The 21,139-nt window shown below is 32.4% G+C and overlaps 2 protein-coding genes across 5 annotated transcripts in view; one reads left to right on the plus strand and one right to left on the minus strand.

Annotated features, from left to right (window-relative positions):
• LOC126735863 (probable E3 ubiquitin-protein ligase HERC1) overlaps positions 1 to 18,123 on the minus strand; it is a 111,986-nt gene extending 93,863 nt beyond the window's left edge. For 2 of the 3 annotated variants that reach the window (XM_050439952.1, XM_050439951.1), the window contains exons 1-12: positions 17,701 to 18,123; positions 17,405 to 17,603; positions 17,070 to 17,284; positions 15,293 to 15,465; positions 14,862 to 15,237; positions 11,489 to 11,654; positions 11,222 to 11,434; positions 10,961 to 11,157; positions 6,546 to 6,797; positions 2,600 to 2,833; positions 2,341 to 2,543; positions 1,872 to 2,276 (exon numbers count right to left, since the gene is read on the minus strand). In XM_050439952.1, coding sequence (XP_050295909.1) covers positions 1,872 to 2,276; positions 2,341 to 2,543; positions 2,600 to 2,833; positions 6,546 to 6,797; positions 10,961 to 11,157; positions 11,222 to 11,434; positions 11,489 to 11,654; positions 14,862 to 15,237; positions 15,293 to 15,465; positions 17,070 to 17,284; positions 17,405 to 17,603; positions 17,701 to 17,964 — 2,897 coding nt within the window. In that variant the 5' untranslated portion in view covers positions 17,965 to 18,123. The remainder of the gene's footprint in view (positions 1 to 1,871; positions 2,277 to 2,340; positions 2,544 to 2,599; positions 2,834 to 6,545; positions 6,798 to 10,960; positions 11,158 to 11,221; positions 11,435 to 11,488; positions 11,655 to 14,861; positions 15,238 to 15,292; positions 15,466 to 17,069; positions 17,285 to 17,404; positions 17,604 to 17,700) is intronic. The other variant, XM_050439953.1, reaches the window with a different exon arrangement.
• Positions 18,124 to 18,433: 310 nt separating this feature from the next.
• LOC126735864 (leucine-rich melanocyte differentiation-associated protein-like) lies at positions 18,434 to 20,383 on the plus strand. Of its 2 annotated transcripts, none has more exons than XM_050439956.1 (5): positions 18,434 to 18,737; positions 19,202 to 19,429; positions 19,518 to 19,657; positions 19,984 to 20,204; positions 20,261 to 20,383. In XM_050439956.1, exons 1-5 carry the CDS (start codon positions 18,690 to 18,692, stop codon positions 20,338 to 20,340), a joined length of 717 nt encoding a protein of 238 aa, XP_050295913.1. In that variant the 5' UTR covers positions 18,434 to 18,689; the 3' UTR covers positions 20,341 to 20,383. The 2 variants fall into 2 exon arrangements, with proteins under 2 accessions (XP_050295913.1, XP_050295911.1); XM_050439954.1 differs by lacking the exon at positions 18,434 to 18,737 and adding an exon at positions 18,818 to 19,131.
• Positions 20,384 to 21,139: the final 756 nt, after the last annotated feature.

The raw sequence follows: 21,139 nt of genomic DNA on the forward strand, positions 1-21,139 counted from the left end.
ATTAATCACTGGGCTAGTAATGAATTAGTACCATATTTTAGCGTTAAATCCGTCAAATTAAACTTTGATAAATGCTACGAATACGCTGTTTTAGATGGCAAAATACATAAAAATATCAATGAAAATTTAACCTGCGAAGCACACGAAGAGGCTAATCCTAAAATAATTTTTCATGTTTGTAAAATCATACAAGACGTAAACGTTTTAATTAGGTGTTCGGATACAGACATTCTCGTTATTATGCTAGGAAACATGGAAAATTTGTCAAGTTCGTCGACAATTTGGATAGAAGCTGGGACTGGAAATCATCAAAGGATGATCAATGTCACTAAAATGCACGAAAAATTAGGAAATTCTGTTTGCAATACTCTTCCGGGACTACATACTTTGACTGGATGTGATTTCAACCCGGCATTTTACAAGAAAGGCAAAAAAAAGCCTCTGCAGTTATTGATGCAAAGTGAAGATTTTCAAAAAACATTCGCTGACCTTGGACTTATAGATGAAAGCAACCAAAATAATATATTTAAAAAAGTTCAAGAATTTGTTTGCCATTTATACGGCTTGAAAAAAATTAAATCAATCGACGAGTTATATTTTCAAAGACGTATAAATGTTTTAATACTGCAAACGATTCTTTTAAAATTAAAATAAAAAATGTAGATGGGTTAAGTATGCCACCATGCCAATCAGAACTAATGCAACAGTTTTTAAGAGGGAGCTTCATTGCAAATATTTGGTGTAATGCTCATCCTCAAATTCCAACAGAGCTACTGATTACGGCTGGAAAATTGGTAATGACAAATATGAGTTTGATTGGTTCAAAGGCGATCAATTACCGGAACTTGTACAGGATGTTATTATTCAACCTTCAGAAGATAATAAAGGTAAACAAAAATTTTTTTACAGACATAATTTTTGTAAATGTATTTATTTATTTTTCAGATTCAGAGATTTCAAAAACAAATAGGATAAAAATTATTGTGGTATCATAAAAAAAAGATGTTTATAATAAATTGGTTTTGTTTTTTAATGACCTTATGCCGAGCTCATTTAGCCACAAGTTCCAACGGGAAGAACGGTATTTATGATGTATAATGGCTCATATCACCTGTATCTCAAACAAATTAAAAAACTCATTGAGTTACTTAATTATCTAATGATACATATATTATAGATATATCTTTGTATTAATTATTTTAATACCTGTATTATTTGCTTATTTATTTTATTTATTTTTATACAGCTATTACTAAATAGGAAAGTATAGGACAACTTTTGGAAATTTTAGACAATACAGGGTGACGCGGATAAATAGGTAAATAACACCTGGGAAAAACATAAGTAGCTTATATTTTACATCCTATGTATAATTTTATCTCTCTTATCCTAAACTAATATACTATTATTATTTTACTATTCATTATTGCAAGTCTAGTTTTTATGTGAATTATATTTTATTTTCACATAGCATTAAAAAATAAAGAAAAATTGCTTCTAGTTTTTTATCTGTGGTAACTTGTGCCATAAGGGTTATGTGGCACATGGATATTTTTCCAAGTTTCAAGTTTAAAAATTGAATGGCTTAATAACTGTTTTTACAAGAAAAAAGTCTATGGTTCAGATAGTAATTGAAATTACCATGTCACTACTAAAAATCTAAATCAGCATATTGACAAGTATCTTGGAAAATTATAGCTAAGGACTAAAGTATTTTTATTCAGCCTTTTTTTAATTGAAGTGTATTTATTTTTGTGCTTGATACATATTTCAAAAATGTGTTTTTTCAACATTCAAACGCCTTTTATAAATAGATAAATATTTAAATTTTAATTGAAAAAAAACATATAAAACCCTTCAATATACTTTACCTCTGTAAATGTATAGTCTTAAAATTTCCAGGACTCTGCCACTTAAACCGCGTAGTAATAGCCATATATTGCAATATCGACTCCAAAGTCTCTTCGGTATTTTTAGTAAAAGATTCGATTAAAGTATGCATCAAAGTGGCGGTCATCTTCCCATCAAGCTCTTTGCCCTTTTCAGTTACAGTGGTGTAACCCAACAGGGAGGCGATATGCATCGGGTTTTCTAAGCTGCTCAAGATGATGGTCAAAAGCATTTGCTGGCCCTGTGATAAGGCGTTACCGCTGCTCAAATGTTGATGCAGAAATTCCACTCTTTCGTTCAAAAAAGGCAACAGTAGAGGCGCGCCGATGTTTAACACCTCTTTGGCGAGGTTGTGAATGTCTTCTGGAGCCTCCAGATCTACTAATCTAAAATAGAAAAGTACAAAATGAGATGATTTATTGATTAATTTTTTATGCAAACAGTTCGTACCTGAACAAAGAGGTCCTGAGAGCCGTCGCGTACTTATTTAGCACGGCAGTGTCCAAATTTCCCTCAATGCACAAATGAAAGTGGGTGCAGAGCAGTTTGAGGGACAACAAAACAAAATTATAGTGATCCGCTTGAGTTTTGAAGGGTTGCGGCGGCTTGTCAGGTTCATACGTGAAACTCACGGTGTATTTCTCCAAAAATACCTTAAAAATTAAACATTAAGCGTCACTGCTTTATTAATTATTTGATTTCAACTAACTTTGAAATAATTAAACGTTTTCTCGTTCAAGTCCAAACAAAACGGTTTGTTACGCATCATTTGCGGACTGCCCCCGGATGGCTGCGTGGTCCAAACGATAGAATGTGACGTGCCCGCGCTGATTTGTCTCACCATGGCACAGTCTAAGCCGGGGACTTTTAACGGTTTCGTTATGGGGCTGGAGATGTGCCCCAGGCCGCACTGTCCCATCGTGTTTGTACCCCATGCAAAAACCTTCATTAATATTAATAAAAATTAATGATATCATTTTAACGATCCAAGTTTTGTGTCATATATTGATGACTATATAATTTGGGGATCTAATAAAGAAGAACATGATTTTAGATTAAAACAAGTTGTTGACAATGTTCTAAATTAATTATCTAATGTGAATTTGGTGTACACAAAATAAAATTCATGGGCCAAATTTTCTCATAAAAGACAATGATGAAGGCGTCTGATGAAGAAAAAATTTTAGCTTTAAAAAACCTGAATTTTACTTACAAAAAACTATTTGGCATTGGGATCATCCTCAACAAGAAACATTTAATCACTTAAAAAATATCTCAACTAAAAAACCAATTCTGCAGTTTTTTAATAAAAAAACCTATTCAACTATCGATTGATGCATCAAAAAACCCAATCGTAAGTGTTTCACTTCAAAACAATTTACGTGTTTACTACATTGCAAAATATTTAACAGATATGATAGATGGCAAAACAATGCCCGATGAGTTTACAGCGTATGCTTACTCAAATTCAGCGTTATGCTATTAATTTAATTTATAAATTTGGTACGAAATAACCTATAGCTGATACACTGTCAAGAAGTCATGACTTTTCAATAAGCAATCAAAAGGATGATTATCTTTGTGATAAGAAAATTGAGACTCAAGCTCTATTATTTTCCTACAGCAATTTCTTAAGAACAAATGCAAGTCATAAACAGTCAAACAAAAACCAACTCAGTTGGCTACAAATAATAAACTTTATAAAAAATGGTTGGCAAAACAGCAAAAAATTAAATCAACACGTAAAACTATATTTTGTTATTAAAGAAAACTTATCTCATTAGAACGACTTGCTATTTTTCAATGAAAAAAATACCTAAATCATTGCAAAAAGAAAGGTTAACAAAATTGCATAAAAGTTATTCGCGCTCGTACCTTATTTAAATAGCCAATTATTTCACAAGATATTGATAATTTCATATAAAATTGGAAATTTTACACTATATTTTCAAAATCAGAAGTGGCGATTTGATTGCATTTACTCCTAGGTAGAAAGGAAGATACAATTAGAAAAATGTTAATTAATGTTTTTTTGATAAAAAAGAGAGATTTTTTTAGCTCTATTAGAATAACATAATACTTCCATAGACAATAAATTATACTCTACAGGGTAATTATTGCTTAGTAGGAATTTAAAAAGTTTTTACCAGTTATGTCAAAACATTTAAAACGACATTTTTTTTATTATAATTATCATGTAAATAACTTAGAACCAAAACCTAAGAAAAGTTGTTTAAATTGATCGAACACCTCATAAATAATTTCCTTTGTAATTAAACTAGCAAGTACTGTTAAAAAAAATAGTTAGATTTACCAGAAGTTACCAGATTCAACTGTATGCATTTGGAAAAATCGTTACTAGAAATAGGCATCATATTAAGATTGATCCAGAACCGCCAATTAAATTTCAAAACTAAAGAAAATGTAAAGTAAAAACGAAAAAATGAAAAAATAAATTTTAAAAAAATTTGTTAGAACATCAAAACCTGCAGTTCACTTTAACGTGTAATTTTTTCGATTAAAGCTGTTTAAACCAGTTGTAAGTAGGCTAGATAGATATAGGTTTATTACTAATTTTGTGTGATTTTATTATTTTTATTCCTTGAACATAAATTTTATGAGAAAAAATGCTGTATTGTAGCTGTAAAATTCTCAATTTACAGTAATCAAATTTCAAGGTGTTTGATTTCAAGCCCAAATCCTTTACACTAAATATAACACTAATATTAGTTATATTTTAATATAACTCTCACTATTTTGAATATTGAAGCCTATCAAAGGTTAATAAGGATGAAATACTTAACCCATATTAAGTTCTTATAATTAGGTGTTTATTCTCTTAATTAAATTCTATTGTTAATAGCTTTTCCTCTTTCTCTAAGCTTAGATATCCTTCTAATAATTAAATCTTTTTTTGCTTATGTTTTCTTGATGAAAAACTTGGGACTCAATGGTGTGCTCAAATCGTACTAACACTACCCTTTTATCCAATAACTTATTTTTCTCCAACATCTGATGATGTAAGAACATGCAACCCTCCGGTAGGACTTCGTTTGTCTGAGGAAAGTTTTTGGTCCTGCCTCCTGGTTTCTTAACAATAGTACTTTTGGCCAATGATTCAATGTTAGTTAACCGTTTTGGATTTATAGACTTTTGTAGAAATGTTGGTGGTCATCCATCACTTACATTCTTGGTTAATGATAAATTATCATAGGTTTCTCAAAAGAATAATGTTTTTATAAGTTTCTATTCTCACTCTATTTTCGTTCTATTTCTACTGGAAAAAAATTCAGAAGTATCATAATTTTCGATATCTTTTTGTTGGTTATCTCTTGATTCATCTATTTTCTGTTTCTTAGGACTGGGTTCAGGTTCATTGGGTCTGCTAATAGAATTAGGTGGCTATCCTCAGATACAAACTCCTACTTTTTTATAATAAGATTTCTATGTTAGACTTTGTCTAGCTAAGGAAAGGTACAGCACGTGTTTTTTGTTTACGCCGCTGCCAAAGCAACGGTATCGATCGCCCCGATTTGCATATAAACAGTGCCGTTGCGTTAATTCTTATATTTGTGTTCGGTGCCTTTTAGTGTTTATATCTTTTTAGAGTGAATAATTTTTATATTATTTTTTCATAGTTATTTTTGTTTGTGATTATGGCTCCAAAAAGGATTGGTGTGAAAGGAAAGGTTTTAAATAGCCAAGCAAGAGAAATTATTTATAATATTTCCAAATTTATGGAAAGAGAAGCAATGGAGGGAATTCAGATCCCATTAAAAAATTACCGGTATGTATTAATTTATCTAATATTTGGGTTTCTATATCCTAATCCTGATAATAATATAATTATAATTTTTCTAATTTTGTTAATTATTAATTCTATGCTTTGCACAAAATCAGAGAGGCAGCCAACAAGCTGTTTTAAATTTTAGTTAGGAAAATTTAAATATTAATTTGTCTCATATTCCAGACTAAGCAACGCACCTAATGAATGTAAACTAAACACAATACACTATTATTTAAAATAATATAAATTAACTTTTCTCAAATTAAAAAAAGGCGCGCTACTGTCGCTAATCGCGCGTTATTAGGGGACAAAACTTGGCGCAGCTTTGAAACAGATGGTGTACCTTTCCTTAGCTAGACAAACTCTAAGAAGAACTATATCTGTCGGTGTTGAACCACAGCCTCCTTCAGTTAAATATAGTTTTTTAGGTTCTACCAACTTATTTCGAAGACGAAAATAAAAAGAAGATTATTGTTGTACAACTTTTTCAGCTGTTCTCGATTTCGAAAGACTAGGATAGGATTAAATTCGGCTTCATTTTTTTGTCTTCGTTTTTTTATACTCTAATATTATAGCGTACTTCATGACAATTATCATTAGAGACTCTTTTTCGGCCAAAAGTTTGGTATTCTTGACGTCAATTTCTTATCTTGCTCAGCAAGCGTACTGGATTATTTTGATATAGTTTTTTGAAAAACGACAGGCAAAATCACGTTGCCAAATCCCTAATCTAGATTACAAAATTCGAGTACGGTGCATTGCAAAGGGAGGAGATTGATATAACGCTAACTATGATTAGATTTTAAAAGGGTGCATACGCGTGTTAGAAACATTAACAAGCTAAAAGAATTAAGTGATTTTAACTTACAGTATGTTCATCGGTTAAGGCCAAGCAATGATTATCCCCAACAGAAATATCGACGATCCTATGAACGAAAAGGTCCTCGATGAGAAGAGGTTGGAGGGCGATCGCGTCTGCGGTGCCCATTCCTAAGACGGGACCGCTGCCCCACGCGTACACTTTGCCAGCGGTGGTCAGGGCGAGGGAGAATGAAGTGGCGGCGCATACTTTTTGCACCACCAGACCCTGTAGGCCTTCGATTACTTTGGGTCTGCACACCTACAACGTTAAATTAAAACGTGAAGAGTCAAATAAAGAAATAATCATTTCAATATTTTCTCATACAAGGCACAACGTTCCTTAAAGAAATGTTACGTACATTTATATGATCCATTAAGATATAAAATATTTAAGGTGTAATGGTTTTTTTTTTTTGTAACTAGCACTTATTTTATATCAGTTAGTAAAGGTAATATTGGGGTTACGTTCTACAGAGTACAAATTCTTAAACGATTTTTATCCATTTGTCTTCGTTCCATTTAGTTAGAGTATTGTATAATTCCTACAGTATTTGTCTGGTTTGGCAACAGTACAGCTAGGTATCTTCAACCATAAGTAGCAATTTATAGTTTTAACGTTTGATTGGGGTTTCCACTGATTTGGAAATGGGATGTAAACTGTTTGGGTTTGATCACTCAACATTATGTTTAAAACTAATGTGCTGATTGATTTATAACATGAAAAATAAAATTATCTAATAATATATTTTAAAGATATCCCAGCGATTACTTAAATTTTTGAGCAACTTATCTCAACTTACAAAGAGTTTCTTTGAAAATGTTCTTTAGCAAAGCTCTTAGAAATGTTACACAAATTATTTATTGGTCTTCTTCTAAAGGATGAATTATGGAGGGAAGGTTTTGCATATTGGTAAACGTGTTTAAGAGTGCTTTTAGCAGTAAATCGGTTTTTTCCATACTTTGATGGCTTCTTTCTTGGGTATGTTTCTTATCGATATGACTTTATAAGCTTGGCTAGTGATAATAACATTAACTATTTAGGTAATAGTCCGTATTCTGCAAGATTAAAAAACTAGAATAAATTTATGAACAAATCAAGAGGGGTTGATTGATATGATTATATGTAGTGAATCTCTTAAGATCGTAGAATCTAGCTTTTTATCTGTTTCCCAATCCATCACAGACCATAACTTAGTTTTGTCATCCTTTTCGATATCATCGTTATCTAGTTCAACCAAAACAATTAATTACAGGTACTACAAAAATATAAACTTTCAAAACTGGGAATTAGTATACCGTACGAGAATTCGATTTCTTTCAATGAAATCTAAACATTGACCATAAAATCGCAGTAGTTGAAATTGGACAAGACTAAGAATTTTAAAGTTAAAAACTAACTAAAATAAAATCTGAATTCTTGGCTCAATCTGCCTTTGGAAAAGTACCGTTATTCAAAACAATATTCAGATTAACCTTAAGAAAATCTTTTTTACGGCCAAAAATCGTGATATATGATTAAGCAAGGTTAAGTTTAGGATTGTGCTCTCAGGCTAATTGTTTAAATAAATTTATATCTTGATTAATTGTAATCATAGTTGTCAAAGTGAAAATAAATTTAAGTATCATCTACAAAACCTTGTAGTTTACAGTACTTTAAAGCCATAATTATAACAAAGGCGTAAAAAGTGGGACAAGAATCGACTCCTGGGGCACTCTAGATAATTATATATTTAACATCAGAAAGAGTTTATTAGAAAATATTTTTTGAGTTCTCTCTTTTAAAATAAGAATTTATAAGTTGACTGATCTAAAAAAAACTTTTCTCATAAAATTTCATGATTAATAGTACCAAAAGTCTTTGAGGAGTCCAAAAATACCAGTGCTGTTGAAAATTGCTGTTATTATGACATCAGTGACGGTAGTCAAAGCCACTCCTGTGCTTAGATCTTAGACTTGGTTGTATAATACGTTTTCAAAAATCTTCAATTTTACCGGTAAAATACTAATTATTCTTAAGCCGTTAAAACTAGATGGGTTTTTTTGCTTATAGATACATTCCATTGATCAGGGAAGTAGCTATGCTCTATGCAACTCAATATGTGAGTACTCTAAATGTCTATAAAAGGACTGCAAGGCTCTAATATTTCGAAAATAATTTGATCATTTGTATGAATACCCTGTATTATTTTATTAATTTAAGGGACAATTAAGCCATATTAAAATTAAATTGCATATTATTATTATTATCTAATATACTAATTTTGACTATAAAAATTACCTTTTTATAGCAAAATAAGAAATATTTTCAGATATTCAATAAAAAATTAAATTATATTAATAGAATCCAGTAAATGATTGGGAACATTTAATGAAGTTCTTTTAGGGGTTTCCAAGTTTTTAAATATTTTTTTTCATTATATGGATTATTTAAGTAGTTGCTTTTTTAGGTAGTAAGTTCTATTATAGCAATAGTGTAAAATTTCTTATAATTATATTATTATTCCTTTAATAATATAATTCCTTATATTCCTTGTCTTTTAAAATTCTGCCACGCCTGTATATTTATTTTTAGATACCTCCAACATACAGAAGTCCCTGTTTCAACTTTAATATTAGGTGTCAGAGATATAGTAATTCTGTATATTTAGTTATTAATAGTAGATGTATTATTATTATTGCCGTCGTAATAATAAAAGAGCAACTAAATATATGTGGCGGAAATGGGAGTATAATCTTGTGACAAGCAAAACGATAGAAAATGCTGAGCATTTTATAAAAAAGTTTTATTAAAATTAACCTGGCTAGGATCCCACAGTAGGAAAAGATTTTCTGGCAATGATGCCTTATCCAATAAAATGGTAAAAAACCTCCTCATAAATTTCTTCCTATAGTCCATTTCTTAATCCGTAGGAGCACACGAAAGGGTCGATAGCCATAAAACGGTCGTAAACCATTGGCGTCCCACTTTTCAAGTACATTAAGACCTGAATGTTTTCATTTGTTGGGTTTATTTAATAGTGCAAGAAATAGGCCAATTTTAGCCATAAATTCTTTGAATTACTTAAGAGTTTGAAGTACCTAATGAACAAGTTCTTTTTAACCCTTATAAGTAGATATTGTCTAGGTAGGTAAATATGGAGGTATAAGTATTATAGGTACCTAAATTGTGCAATAATGTCAAAGTTTAGCCCCGTAGTGTGTAAAGGTGTTTTAGATTTTAAAGCAAGGAATATAGTACTAAACGTACATGATGCACTTATACATCAAATGCCTCTAAGTACTGTTAGAAATCTAGTTTCTACATGTGCCAATATGACAGGCATAAGTAAAGCAACAATTTACAGACTTTTTAATGACAGAAAAAGTGAATACCGTGAGAACTTGCCTAAGAAGAGTGTGAAGAAAACTGCCGGTAGGAAGCCGATAGCAGTTGATTTTTGAAATTTTACAACAATTTTTTAAACATTAAAAAAACAATCAAATTGTAGTATTAATCAAATTTTTATATTTCATTTTATTTGCCATAGTTTTATAATGAGGCTTTTCCACTTTTAAGAAATGTTTCTTGTTAATTTAATAAATATAGGTTATACCTACCAACCATACTTTTTCTAAAAATCTTTATCTAATAGATAATAGATAAAATCCAACATTATTTATAAATTTTTCATAACAGATAATTATTTAACTTAAAAATTAAAATCAATATCCATAGTCGGGACGACACTGGCAACCCGTTTATCATAAAAATGAACTCGAAACCATTGTTCCGAATTTTACGACCTATTGTATTTGAGGCCATACAGGACTTGTCCACTTAAAATTGGTAAAAACAGCCTGGTTTATCATTTTGTTACATGTAGAAAAATGGAAGACTCACCCTATATTTATGCTACTTCTGCATAAAAAATGAGGCACTGTGCTCTCACCAAAAAGGAAATAGAGTATAGTCTACTTGTATAATAAGTCTACTTGTAGAAAATAGCCTCAGTAATTTTATCCCGAAATCCAAGAAAAAACCCTCACCTTTCCCGAGAATTGGCGATCTATCCTACTCCCTACCCTAGTTTTTCTGCTAACACTAATCTGAAAACCAAAATCAGGCAAGTTTTAATTGTTTCTGCCACTTTGAAACCTCTAGACCAAAAGCAATAAAATAGGAATGCTGAAATGCCACTGAAAAGAGAATTGATTGTCCTTTAAAACATTGTACCATTTGACCCCCATTTCAATTTAAGATTTTAAGTCTATAGGAACACCTCCTAGGGGGCTGAAGCAAGAAAGCTAAAAATATCCATTTAAAGTATGTGTCCCGCTTACAAATAAAGTTCATGTGTCTTTCTGATTTTTCATACTTCTAACTGCAATAAAGATATTAAGAGGGTTTTCAGATTGCCACCCTGTCTATAAATAACCCTGTACCTTGGCGATTTCTCCATGTCCCAACTTTCCATTGTCTCCACTACCGAAGGACCAAACTACTCTACCGTCACGTGATACGGCCAAGGTGTGCGAACTGCCGCAGGCGACTTGTCCCACGTCTTGGATGTCAGGAACCACGGTGGGGATTTGTCGGGTGGTGTAATCCCCATGACCGAGCCGTCCATGGTCACCTTCACCTAAAATTAACAGAAGAGATAATAAATCAAACAACACCATGTTCTCATGTTTGTTTTTACGTACCCCAAGTCCAAAGCCGTCCGTCATCGGTAATGGCCGCGCTATGCCTATAACCAGCGTGAATATAAATAACTTTTTCAATTATAAATGGTCCTCCAATTCGTCTTGGTGTCTTATGGGTGGCGCAAGTGCCGTGGCCCAGTTTACCGTAGTCTCCGTCGCCCCAACTGTACACGTGGCCTTCCTCCGTTAGGGCCAGCGTATGACCGTCCGAACCTGGACAAAGAACATTTTACTCTCTCGCGGTTTTTTTTTCAAGTAGGAACGCACCTCTTGAGCTGGACAGTTTCTTAACGAAACCGTCCAGTAAAATTTTCTTCGGGGTGCTGTGGTTTAACGATTCGCCCAATCCTAATCGACCGTAACTACCTTTTCCGCATGCGCTTACGAAACCATCTTTGTGGATTATAAAGGTACAATATTGACCGGCCTCAATCTAGAAACGAAAAAATTGGAAAATATTTAAAAAATAGGAAAGGCAGCATACACCTAGCTATCTATCCGAATACAACATCCATGTATAAGCAGTAACTTACTAACGAAAATCTTTTATATGGTACTTAACATATAAGAATTATACACGTTATATAGGATACGAAAGCTGTATCTACAATAGTGACACTGATATTCTAAATTTTTGTCCCCTACTATCAATCTTTATCGTAATTTTCGAGTCAAAATTACTACTGGCATTTGGTGCTTTAGCTACAAGCTTATATAAATGTTTTATGTCCTTTTTATTTTGATTAATTTTATCTGAATATTTTGCCTTGGTGTTTGAAATTATTTAACATATTTTTGTGTATCTTTTATAGTTGTAGTATTCTTTAACTCAACATTGTCCTTATTTTTTTTTAAATCTTTTCTTAAGTTTATCTTTTTGTTTCATCGACTTTATTATAGCAATCGTTATTCAGGGTTTTAATTTATGTTGTGTGTGTTAAAGATTTACAATTATTACTTATATTTGTGACCACTAATAAATTCGGTATATGCCTTACTTGGGCATATTTATCTTGTAATTTCGAACCAAATTTGTTGTTTAAAAAAATTGTATCAATCTTGTTCCCTGATCTTGTTCCTGAAAATCCGCAGAGCAATATATATTTTTTGTCCCCAACAATGTATGAATACGCTCAAATATTTTAAACATGTTTTTCTTTCTATTTGTGGTGTACAATTACAGTATGCTTCCAATCTATAATTGGTGTTATGGAGCTTGATTGCTTAAGATCCAGAAAAAAAGAAAACAAAGAAAAATTATGCAAATTTTATTTTATCAACAGTAATTGTTAGTAAATTGCTATCCATCAATTTATTTAAAGCTACCTCAGCTTTACTTTTAGCTATATGCCAGTAGATCCCTTTCTCCTGAAATTCTAGTGCTCTGTTCTTTCTAAGTCTAAGTTATAATCTTTTCTAGATAAGATTTCACTAGATCATTAGGTATTCCTCTAACTGCCCTGTTCGATAGTCTCCCTAAAAGTGAGGCCACAGTATCAAAAGCCAGTTTGAGGTCCAAGAACATACCAATAAGTTGTTGTTTGAAAAAAGTTTGCTTTATTCAGATTCTTCAGAATTGTCTCACATACTTCACAAAGTGCAGCTTTATAGGTGGAGTTCCAGCTCCTCGTTTTTCACACCTTTTTTTAGACTTTTTCTCTATTTGCTCAATCTGGAACTGGGCTTCGCCAGAAAAAACGTATTAGTGTACGTTTACATTGTTGGTTAAGTTTTTAACAAATAAAAAACAACTATTTTGTTAAAAACCTAAGCCATTTTCTTCGTATCCGTTATCTGAAAGTCGGGACTTTTTATTTAAAAAATGTTAGCTTGATCATTAGTTACTTCTTTATCTAATTTTTCGACACTTTTTTGAGATCATTCGCATTATTTTGTGTTACTGACTTATAGTATGTATATTTGCACCAGTAAGTAATCCAGGGTTTTATCCTTTGTTTCTTGCATGTAAACGACTTATTAAAGTTAATTGTGGAACTCAAAATCATGCTGTTTACTCTATCAACAAACATACTATAGAACAAAAACCATGAAAAAAACCCTATATTATCCCACATTTCCCTGTTAATATGACTTCGAAAGAATTATTCTACCTTGGAACTGACTGCCTACAGAAGATGGAATGGTTTGTTTCTTTGTCAGTTGCTAAAAGGTCAATATTTATACCAGTAGCAATTTAAAGAGAATACATTTTCATAATGTTATAACTGATTAGTTGCATAACTCTCTTACATACCCAATAAACCCATCGCATCTATTGAACTGGCTTTCATTAAAAAAACAAAATCATTTACATTACAAATGTCATATGTCCCTGACATAAAACAGTTACATCTAATTTTATAATATATATTCCTTCTATATATAGTCCTAATATTTATATGTATTACCACTTGTATTTATATTACCACTTGTAATCATCAAATAAGTTATTAAATCATTAAATTTGAGTATTAAGTTGACTTTATATACATATATAAGAAACAATCTTCGTCTAAAAGTCACTTCGATCAATTTCCCACCTAATCTTAAAAGGGAGTTCCTGATCTGATGTTTTAAAATAAGTCGATTCATTCAGACAGTTATTTTCTTCTTTAGTACCGAGATATCATCATTTAAGTAAAACATTTGATCCCTACTTGACTGTGATTCCTTTCATTTGCTTAACCCTGCTAAGTGCCTGCTTTTTCATTTCTGTGCTCCTTAACTCAACCAAAATTTCGCTTTTCGCTCTTCGCTCTTACCCAGTCTTACAGTTTCCAGGATATCACTGTCTGCTAATTCTGTTGCTTTAATTTCCATTGCTGCCATGATTTTGACAGTTACCTTCCTGTTATCTAAGTCCGATTTATTTGGTACCCTATTTATTGTTGCTTTGTCTCCAAATTATTAAATTTACCTTGCAACTGAAACAATCTTCCTTTTCAGAGTATCATTTCCTTTCGGAGAGTTCTATTTCTTTCAGAATGCTTTCGAAATTATTCGTTTGTGCGTCAAAATCCGACATAAATTGCACGACTTCTCCAGTTAAATGAACTTGTGTTTGAACAATATTTGTAATCCGATATGCCTATTTTGGAGGTGAATTATACCAAATTGTCCTTTGCTGACAATTTAAAGGTCTTTCATAGAATTGATACATTTGCTGACTGTGCAGTTCCTCAGACTCACACTGATGGAACTTAATCAAAATGCAAGGTTGTTTGTTATAGTATAACCGAAGACCTTATTGGTAGCATCTAAATAGATATACATATATTTTGAAAACAACGTTTCGCTGTGAGATTAAAAATTTACCATATGTATGTAATTTTATTCAACTTTTTAACATCCCCATATTATCTTTTACAATATTTTTTTGTCGATTTAGGAATGACCTTCTACTTAACATGCACCAAAAAAAAAAAGAATTAAAAAAAAAATATGTAAACTATTAAAATCCAATAAAATACCCTATTATTGAAAAAACACACTGGTCTGCCATAAAAGCTACCTTATCATAAAAATGAGTTCATTTCGGGTCAAGTTCACTCGATTACGTTCCCGACAGTGACTTGCACTGGCCACTGACCCCCCTTATAAAAATCACACATAAACCGTAACAAATCACAAGGTGACTCACCTCTTGGACTTCTTGAAAAACCTTCGATTTAACTGGCAACAGAATTTTTTCGTTCTGCCCCTCGGCCAACTGATGCGAGGAATTGCTGCCCCAGACGTACACTTCCGATGAATTTAATTGGGAATACGTCAAAGACTGTTCCAATTCTGAATAGGTGAGACCTAAAAAAATCAAACACATTTTACGTAATTCTGATGCGATATTATAATAGGATGTAAACCGACCACAATTAACAGCCATGAATGATAAAACCTCCAATAAATACAAAGCGGTTTGATACATCGAAATCGAGTCTGTAGGGTCCTGTTTCCAATCGGGGTACTTTAGAACGGGTTTAACTCCCTCCAGTTGTATTATCGCCTTCGAAAAATAGTCGCTAATAAAAAAGTTTATATTAGGTGAAAATAAACTTAAAACCGTCAAGTGGGTACCTCTCGATGCTTTGCTTGCAAGAAGCCTCCAAAGCCATATCGATCCACTCCAGTAGGTACCTTAGGGAGCCCCTTAGGAGCGCTATGCCAAGCAGGATTTCTGCCGCGAGGGTTTTTCCTTTGGTGTCGGCAGAAGCCACGTGTAAAACCGAATTTTTTAAAAAGTCGGACACCTACAGTACATATGCATGTAGTTAAAAATACATACTTTGTGTAAAGTTGCAAAACTCCTCAATAATTTGATAACGCGGCCTTATCTTATCAAAAAGTGCCGAAATACAGTTTCTCAGGGTATCCTGAGGGGCATTAAAACAAAGTATAGCCTTTTTTAAGTAGAATTGTTTTTTCATAATTCTACACATATTTTCAAAATTATTTCATGTACCAGGTGTGATCTCTGTTGGTCTCAAATCATGTATAAAGGATTATTCCAGAATTATAGACAATATTTTTACTTCATTTGATAGTGACAAAATAAAGGCTTTAACTATAAAGAGCAACTCATCTGGCCATTGTATGCAATATGCTATTTTACTACTCAAGTCATTAGTAATAAAAAACATGCAGTAGAAAGGAGGACAATATATTAAATGTTAAGAATCTCTTTTTGTTCAATGAGGAAAGTATACTTTATTTTTTGACAAAATTATAAAATATATTGCTCTTTCTTTTCCACTAATTCTTTCCATGAATCTGAGTTGAATCGCAAGTCAGATTGGTTTAGTAATGAGATTGTAAACAAGACGAAAATCTGCATTTTCTTTTTATGTGTTACCAAAAATTAAATAGTGAACAAATGTGGGAAAACTATAAACTAAAATTAAAGGAACATAGAGTTAATTATTAATAGCAGGAGTAGTGCCTACTATCAATTTTATAATATTGAATTGAGTCCTTTTAGACAACAGTCATATCCAACTTCTTCTAAAAATACAAAGAATAATAATATTAATGATTAAAGTGTTGCAGCGGAAAAATGTAAACACTAATCAGTCAATTTCTGTCATCCATTCTAATGGAAAAAGCTTAAGGTAAACTAAATAACTCAATGTTTCTTCAACCAGATACTGAACTTAAAGTCCATGCAAACCTCATGCAAACTCTCAAGTGATGTTGATAAAATTCCTTGATCTTTGTTAATTAATTGTGAACATATTCTTGGTAAGCTTGCTACTACATAACTTGGTTATTTGGAAACCGAGAACTGTTGTTGACAAAAAAATTGTTATGTCTTATTATGCTATTTATTCATTGTTAAATTATTCCATAGTATTCTGGGGTTTTGCACAAGAATGAATGAAGTGCTAATTGCAGCAAAAAAATCATAAAAACAATGCTTTTTAAAGGTTCAAGGGAATCCTGTTGTGAACTATTTCCCAATCTAAAGATCCTTACAGCTATTTATATTCTGCAGTTCTCTTTACATTCAAGAAAATTTACATTATTTTGGGCTAGTCAAGGATATGCATCACAACTATCCACTCAGAAGTAATATTAATATAAATATACCTGCTGCTTATTTAACTGCCATTAAGAAGAGATCCTATATTATGCCAATAAAAATATGTAATCACCTAACAACTTACTGAACTCTGAAGAACTGAAAACCCAATGTCTTTTGAAGTGAAACTAGCAGATTTGCTTTGCAAAAAGCCAATTTATAATTTAAATGAATTTTCCTCAATCATGTTTGTATAAAGTCAAGAAAATGTTTACTTTTTGATAGCAAGTAATTTTTAGAACATGTTTTACTGGTGTATATTGCAAGCATTCTCACCTGTTCCAAGCTGGTGATTCCCAAACTGCTCAATTGGGCATCATTTGACAAGCATAACGCTGGTAATTCTTTTATTAAGTCCATGGTTGTTTCAAGAACAGAATTGCATAGGGAAGGAATCCCTAAAATTTCGCTCACCTGCCAGTTTTGCTGCAGTAGGGAGAACAAGAGACTAAGGCCTGTTCTGACTCCCATTTCTAGTAGAGCTTGGTTACCTTAAAAATTGCTTTTTTTAAAGACATGAAATTAAAGTAAATATTTGATATTATTGTTAGGGTTATAAGCTATATTTCTCACTTTAATGCACCCAAATAACTTAGAAATTTTACAATTACCTGTAAGTAAATAGTCTCTTGAAGATTTATTTGGAACCAAAGCATTTTTACTGGCAGCCCCTTGACTCTCGGTTCTCTCCTTGTCATGTTGTTTTACTATATATATTATGGCATGGTAAAATCGCTTTAAAATAATCATGCGTTTCTTTAAAAGAACTGAGAACTGGGTGGACATGCATACTTCCTTTGCAAGTTGAAGCTGCAAATGATAAAACATGATTTAACAGCAATGAATATAAGATTAATGGTTAACTTATTTTAACATCTTTATCTGATTTAATCTTAAAGACTCTTACCTGATTTGTTAGTAAAGTATTCAAGAAAGTGTTAAGCTCGGCACCTGTTGGAGCCTCATATTGAAAGCTTGGCAAGGTTTGGACATCATTAAGACTGGGAGGACTGGTTGGTATGACCCTAACCTCCTTAGCTTGAATCAACAAGTTATATATTGAAGGGACAGTGTCCTGGTTAACGATACTATCTGGATCTATGACAGCCCACTCTGAATTATGGCTGTCCTGCCAATCTAGCTCTATGTTATACATAGAGGTACTTTCCATTTTCTTCTATTTAATTTAGGTCATTAATCGCGGTGTTATGGAGACATGTCGTTTATCATTGATACTGGCACACTTTCGTTAATTTTGCACAAAAGCTCTCGATCAAATGAATTTATGAATTATTTTTGTTTATATTTATCACTTCAGTGGGAATTTACTTAACTGTCATCTGTCATTGTCACTGCAATTGTGACAAAGGCCGAGCGGTATTAGGGATGTCATTGTCACATCGATATTTATTTAAATTGTGCAATGTTATGCCAGTAAACGATTTCTTGTTATAAATAAAGTATGCTGTTTAAGGATAAATAAACTGAAAAACTGAATTGGCGAAGATAAATCTATAAATAAACACAATATTTCTATTATCAAATATCTGGTTTATGGTAAACAAGATGGGCCTAATACGTGACGTTATCGGCCGGACTACTCAGATAACAATTCGCTTATCAGGCAAAATATTTGCTCAGTCAACACTTGGGACTGTGCGGTAAAAACTTTATAATTTTCTTCTACTAAATAAGCACATTAAAGCCATATTACCTTAGTTAAATACAATTTAAATCTTTCAAAATTCCCTGGCCGGGCTTACCCATAGAAAGCGAAAGAAAACTGATAGTGTCTAGAAGAGGAATGTAAAAGGAAACCTTACAGAACAAATAATAACATTGATTTGCTCTTATGGGTGCTCTTAGGACAGTCTTATATAATTTTCATCGTGAAAAATGGACGTAGAGATGTTGCCGAGCACTGTGTCCTTTGTGGAAAGTAGGGTAAGTAAACATTTGTGAATTTATTACGTACAACTTCTGGGGAAAAGCTTCAAATCCCAAGCATTGATTTAATGTAAAACCAAGATGGCCGCCTGTCATTCTTGTCAATGCGGATCCAGATGTTTATTCAGCTAAGATTAAACTGACCTGATATATTTCTGCTTTATATAAGGTTTCCCCAATCCAGAACTAATGTGAATAATTAATTTGTTATGTAACTGCACATAAAAATGCCATGAACAGCTGCTATAAGAAAGATGCTCCCCTTAAGGCAAAAGTTTTTTTTTATTCCATGATCTTAGAAACTAAACCTTCTGGTAAAAATAAGTCGCAAATCTCACAGTTGCTTAGGGAGATCCGATTTAGTGCTGATGGCGAGAAAATGTTTGAAAAGGTACTAGAACCAGCCTTATAATTAATTTTTCTTAGGAAAATCCTTTCGTTAGTACAGTTTTCTTTTTCAGTTATGTTATTGTGGACAAAGTTGCACAAAAATCCCAGAAGCCCTAACGAAACTTTACGCCCCAAAGGTGCACAGCTTGGATCTCAGCTACAATGAATTGGTGACTTTAAGAGGCCTAGAACACTATACGGGCCTTAAGGAACTTGTTTTGGATAATAACCAGCTGGGAGACAATTTGGTTTTACCCCATCTGGAGAACTTACACACCATGTCTATGAATAAAAATAAGGTAATTCGTAAAGTGAGACTCTGCCTTAATATACGTGAAATCCACCCTTTAGGCTGCGTTGCCATGCCATGTAATTTTTTGTTTTCAGATTAGTAATTTAGAGGGTCTCCTGTTGCAAATCAAAGAAAAACTGCCGCAGTTGAGCTATTTAAGTCTTTTAGGTAATCAAGCGTGTCCCAACCAGCTGTCCAGTACGGAAAACGATGATGAGGACTATCAGAGATACAGGTTTGACTATTTTAATGTAATTTTTTTCCAAAAGATCCTACAAACCAAGTGACTTCAATCTGACAGTGACAAGTGACAATCCATCTAGAGCCGCATGCAAGACAATGCATTTGGCATGCATTATTGGTATAATTATATGTACTTCTTTAATAATTATATTCTGTTTTCTAACCCTATAAATAATTTTGCACTTTAAAAATAGCATGGTTGGCAACTTTTGACACGTGACTTTAATCTGACAATGACAAGTGACAACTCTAAAAGCATCGCTGCCGAGGGCGGGATATTCAAACTTAACCTTTACATAAAAAAAAATTATTTCTTAGATACTTCGTGTTACATCACCTTCCTAACCTAAAATTCCTTGACTCGACCCGCGTGACGAGCCACGAACGTACGGAGGCCAGAAGTCGAGGCAAATACATGAACGTGGTTACGCCCTCTGGCAACGTGGAGGTTAACGTTAACGTAAACCAGTTTAACGTTAGTGGTAGTCTTAAGTATACACCTCTGCCAAAAGCCCTAAGGAGTCCTGAGGATTATAAGGGTAAGAAACGAGGCGAAGGGTTGAGTTTCGATGTTGATTTTTTTTTGTTTTTTTAGGTGCTTATGGGAAATGTCGTTATAGATATAGCGGTAAGCACTCGGAGGGAAACAGATTTATTTTGAATAATGATCTTTAAAAATATGTAATAGAAAGTTAATAAATGTGTTTTATTTACTGGGGTTCGTTTGTTTTTATGTATTTATTAGCAAATTTTGCAAGGTTATACCGGGATTTAACCCAATGACGTTACACGGTAAGCCTACTTTGATTTAATGGGTATGTCATTATCACTTATAATAATATTGTCTCTAAAGTCATATAATATTTTTTTCAAATCCAGCAACCTCCTGTAAATATTATAAGAATTTTTAATATTCTCGTTTAATTGGTCGTTTGATGTCAACTTTGATAATAATAACACAATAGGTAATATTGTTTTAAAATGTCATCTGTCGGCCATTTTGTAATTTGGAACTGTCACTGTCAGGTATACTTGACGAAATTGAGACACACTCGTTGAAACTTAGGCTTTACTTATTAGAGATTTTGATTTCCGTTAAGTTTGATTATTCGTTACTCAGCTATTATAAGTAATCATTTGGAATATTCGTTATTTTGATTACTGTGTTGTTTTCATTAATATTTGGGTATAACTTACTGTTGTTTTGGTGTTATTATATAGAGAATCGATAATAAAAAACTACATTGTTTTATTGATTTAAGAATATTTATTTAGTATAATATTACTGACCAAATAAAATAAAAATTACTTACTTAAAAAAATAAAACTATAAATTTTTACTTTATAACCGGTTTCTCTTTTCCGATATTTGGCTAACGACTAAATGTCCTGTAAGATGGCACCGATGTTGTTACTTCACATACGTAATTTCTTCTCAACTTGAGAAAAATGAGGGTATCATATAAGCGAACGA

This window comes from Anthonomus grandis, chromosome 5 (genome assembly GCF_022605725.1).
Source record: "Anthonomus grandis grandis chromosome 5, icAntGran1.3, whole genome shotgun sequence".
In the NCBI taxonomy this organism is placed as follows: Eukaryota; Metazoa; Arthropoda; class Insecta; order Coleoptera; family Curculionidae; genus Anthonomus; species Anthonomus grandis.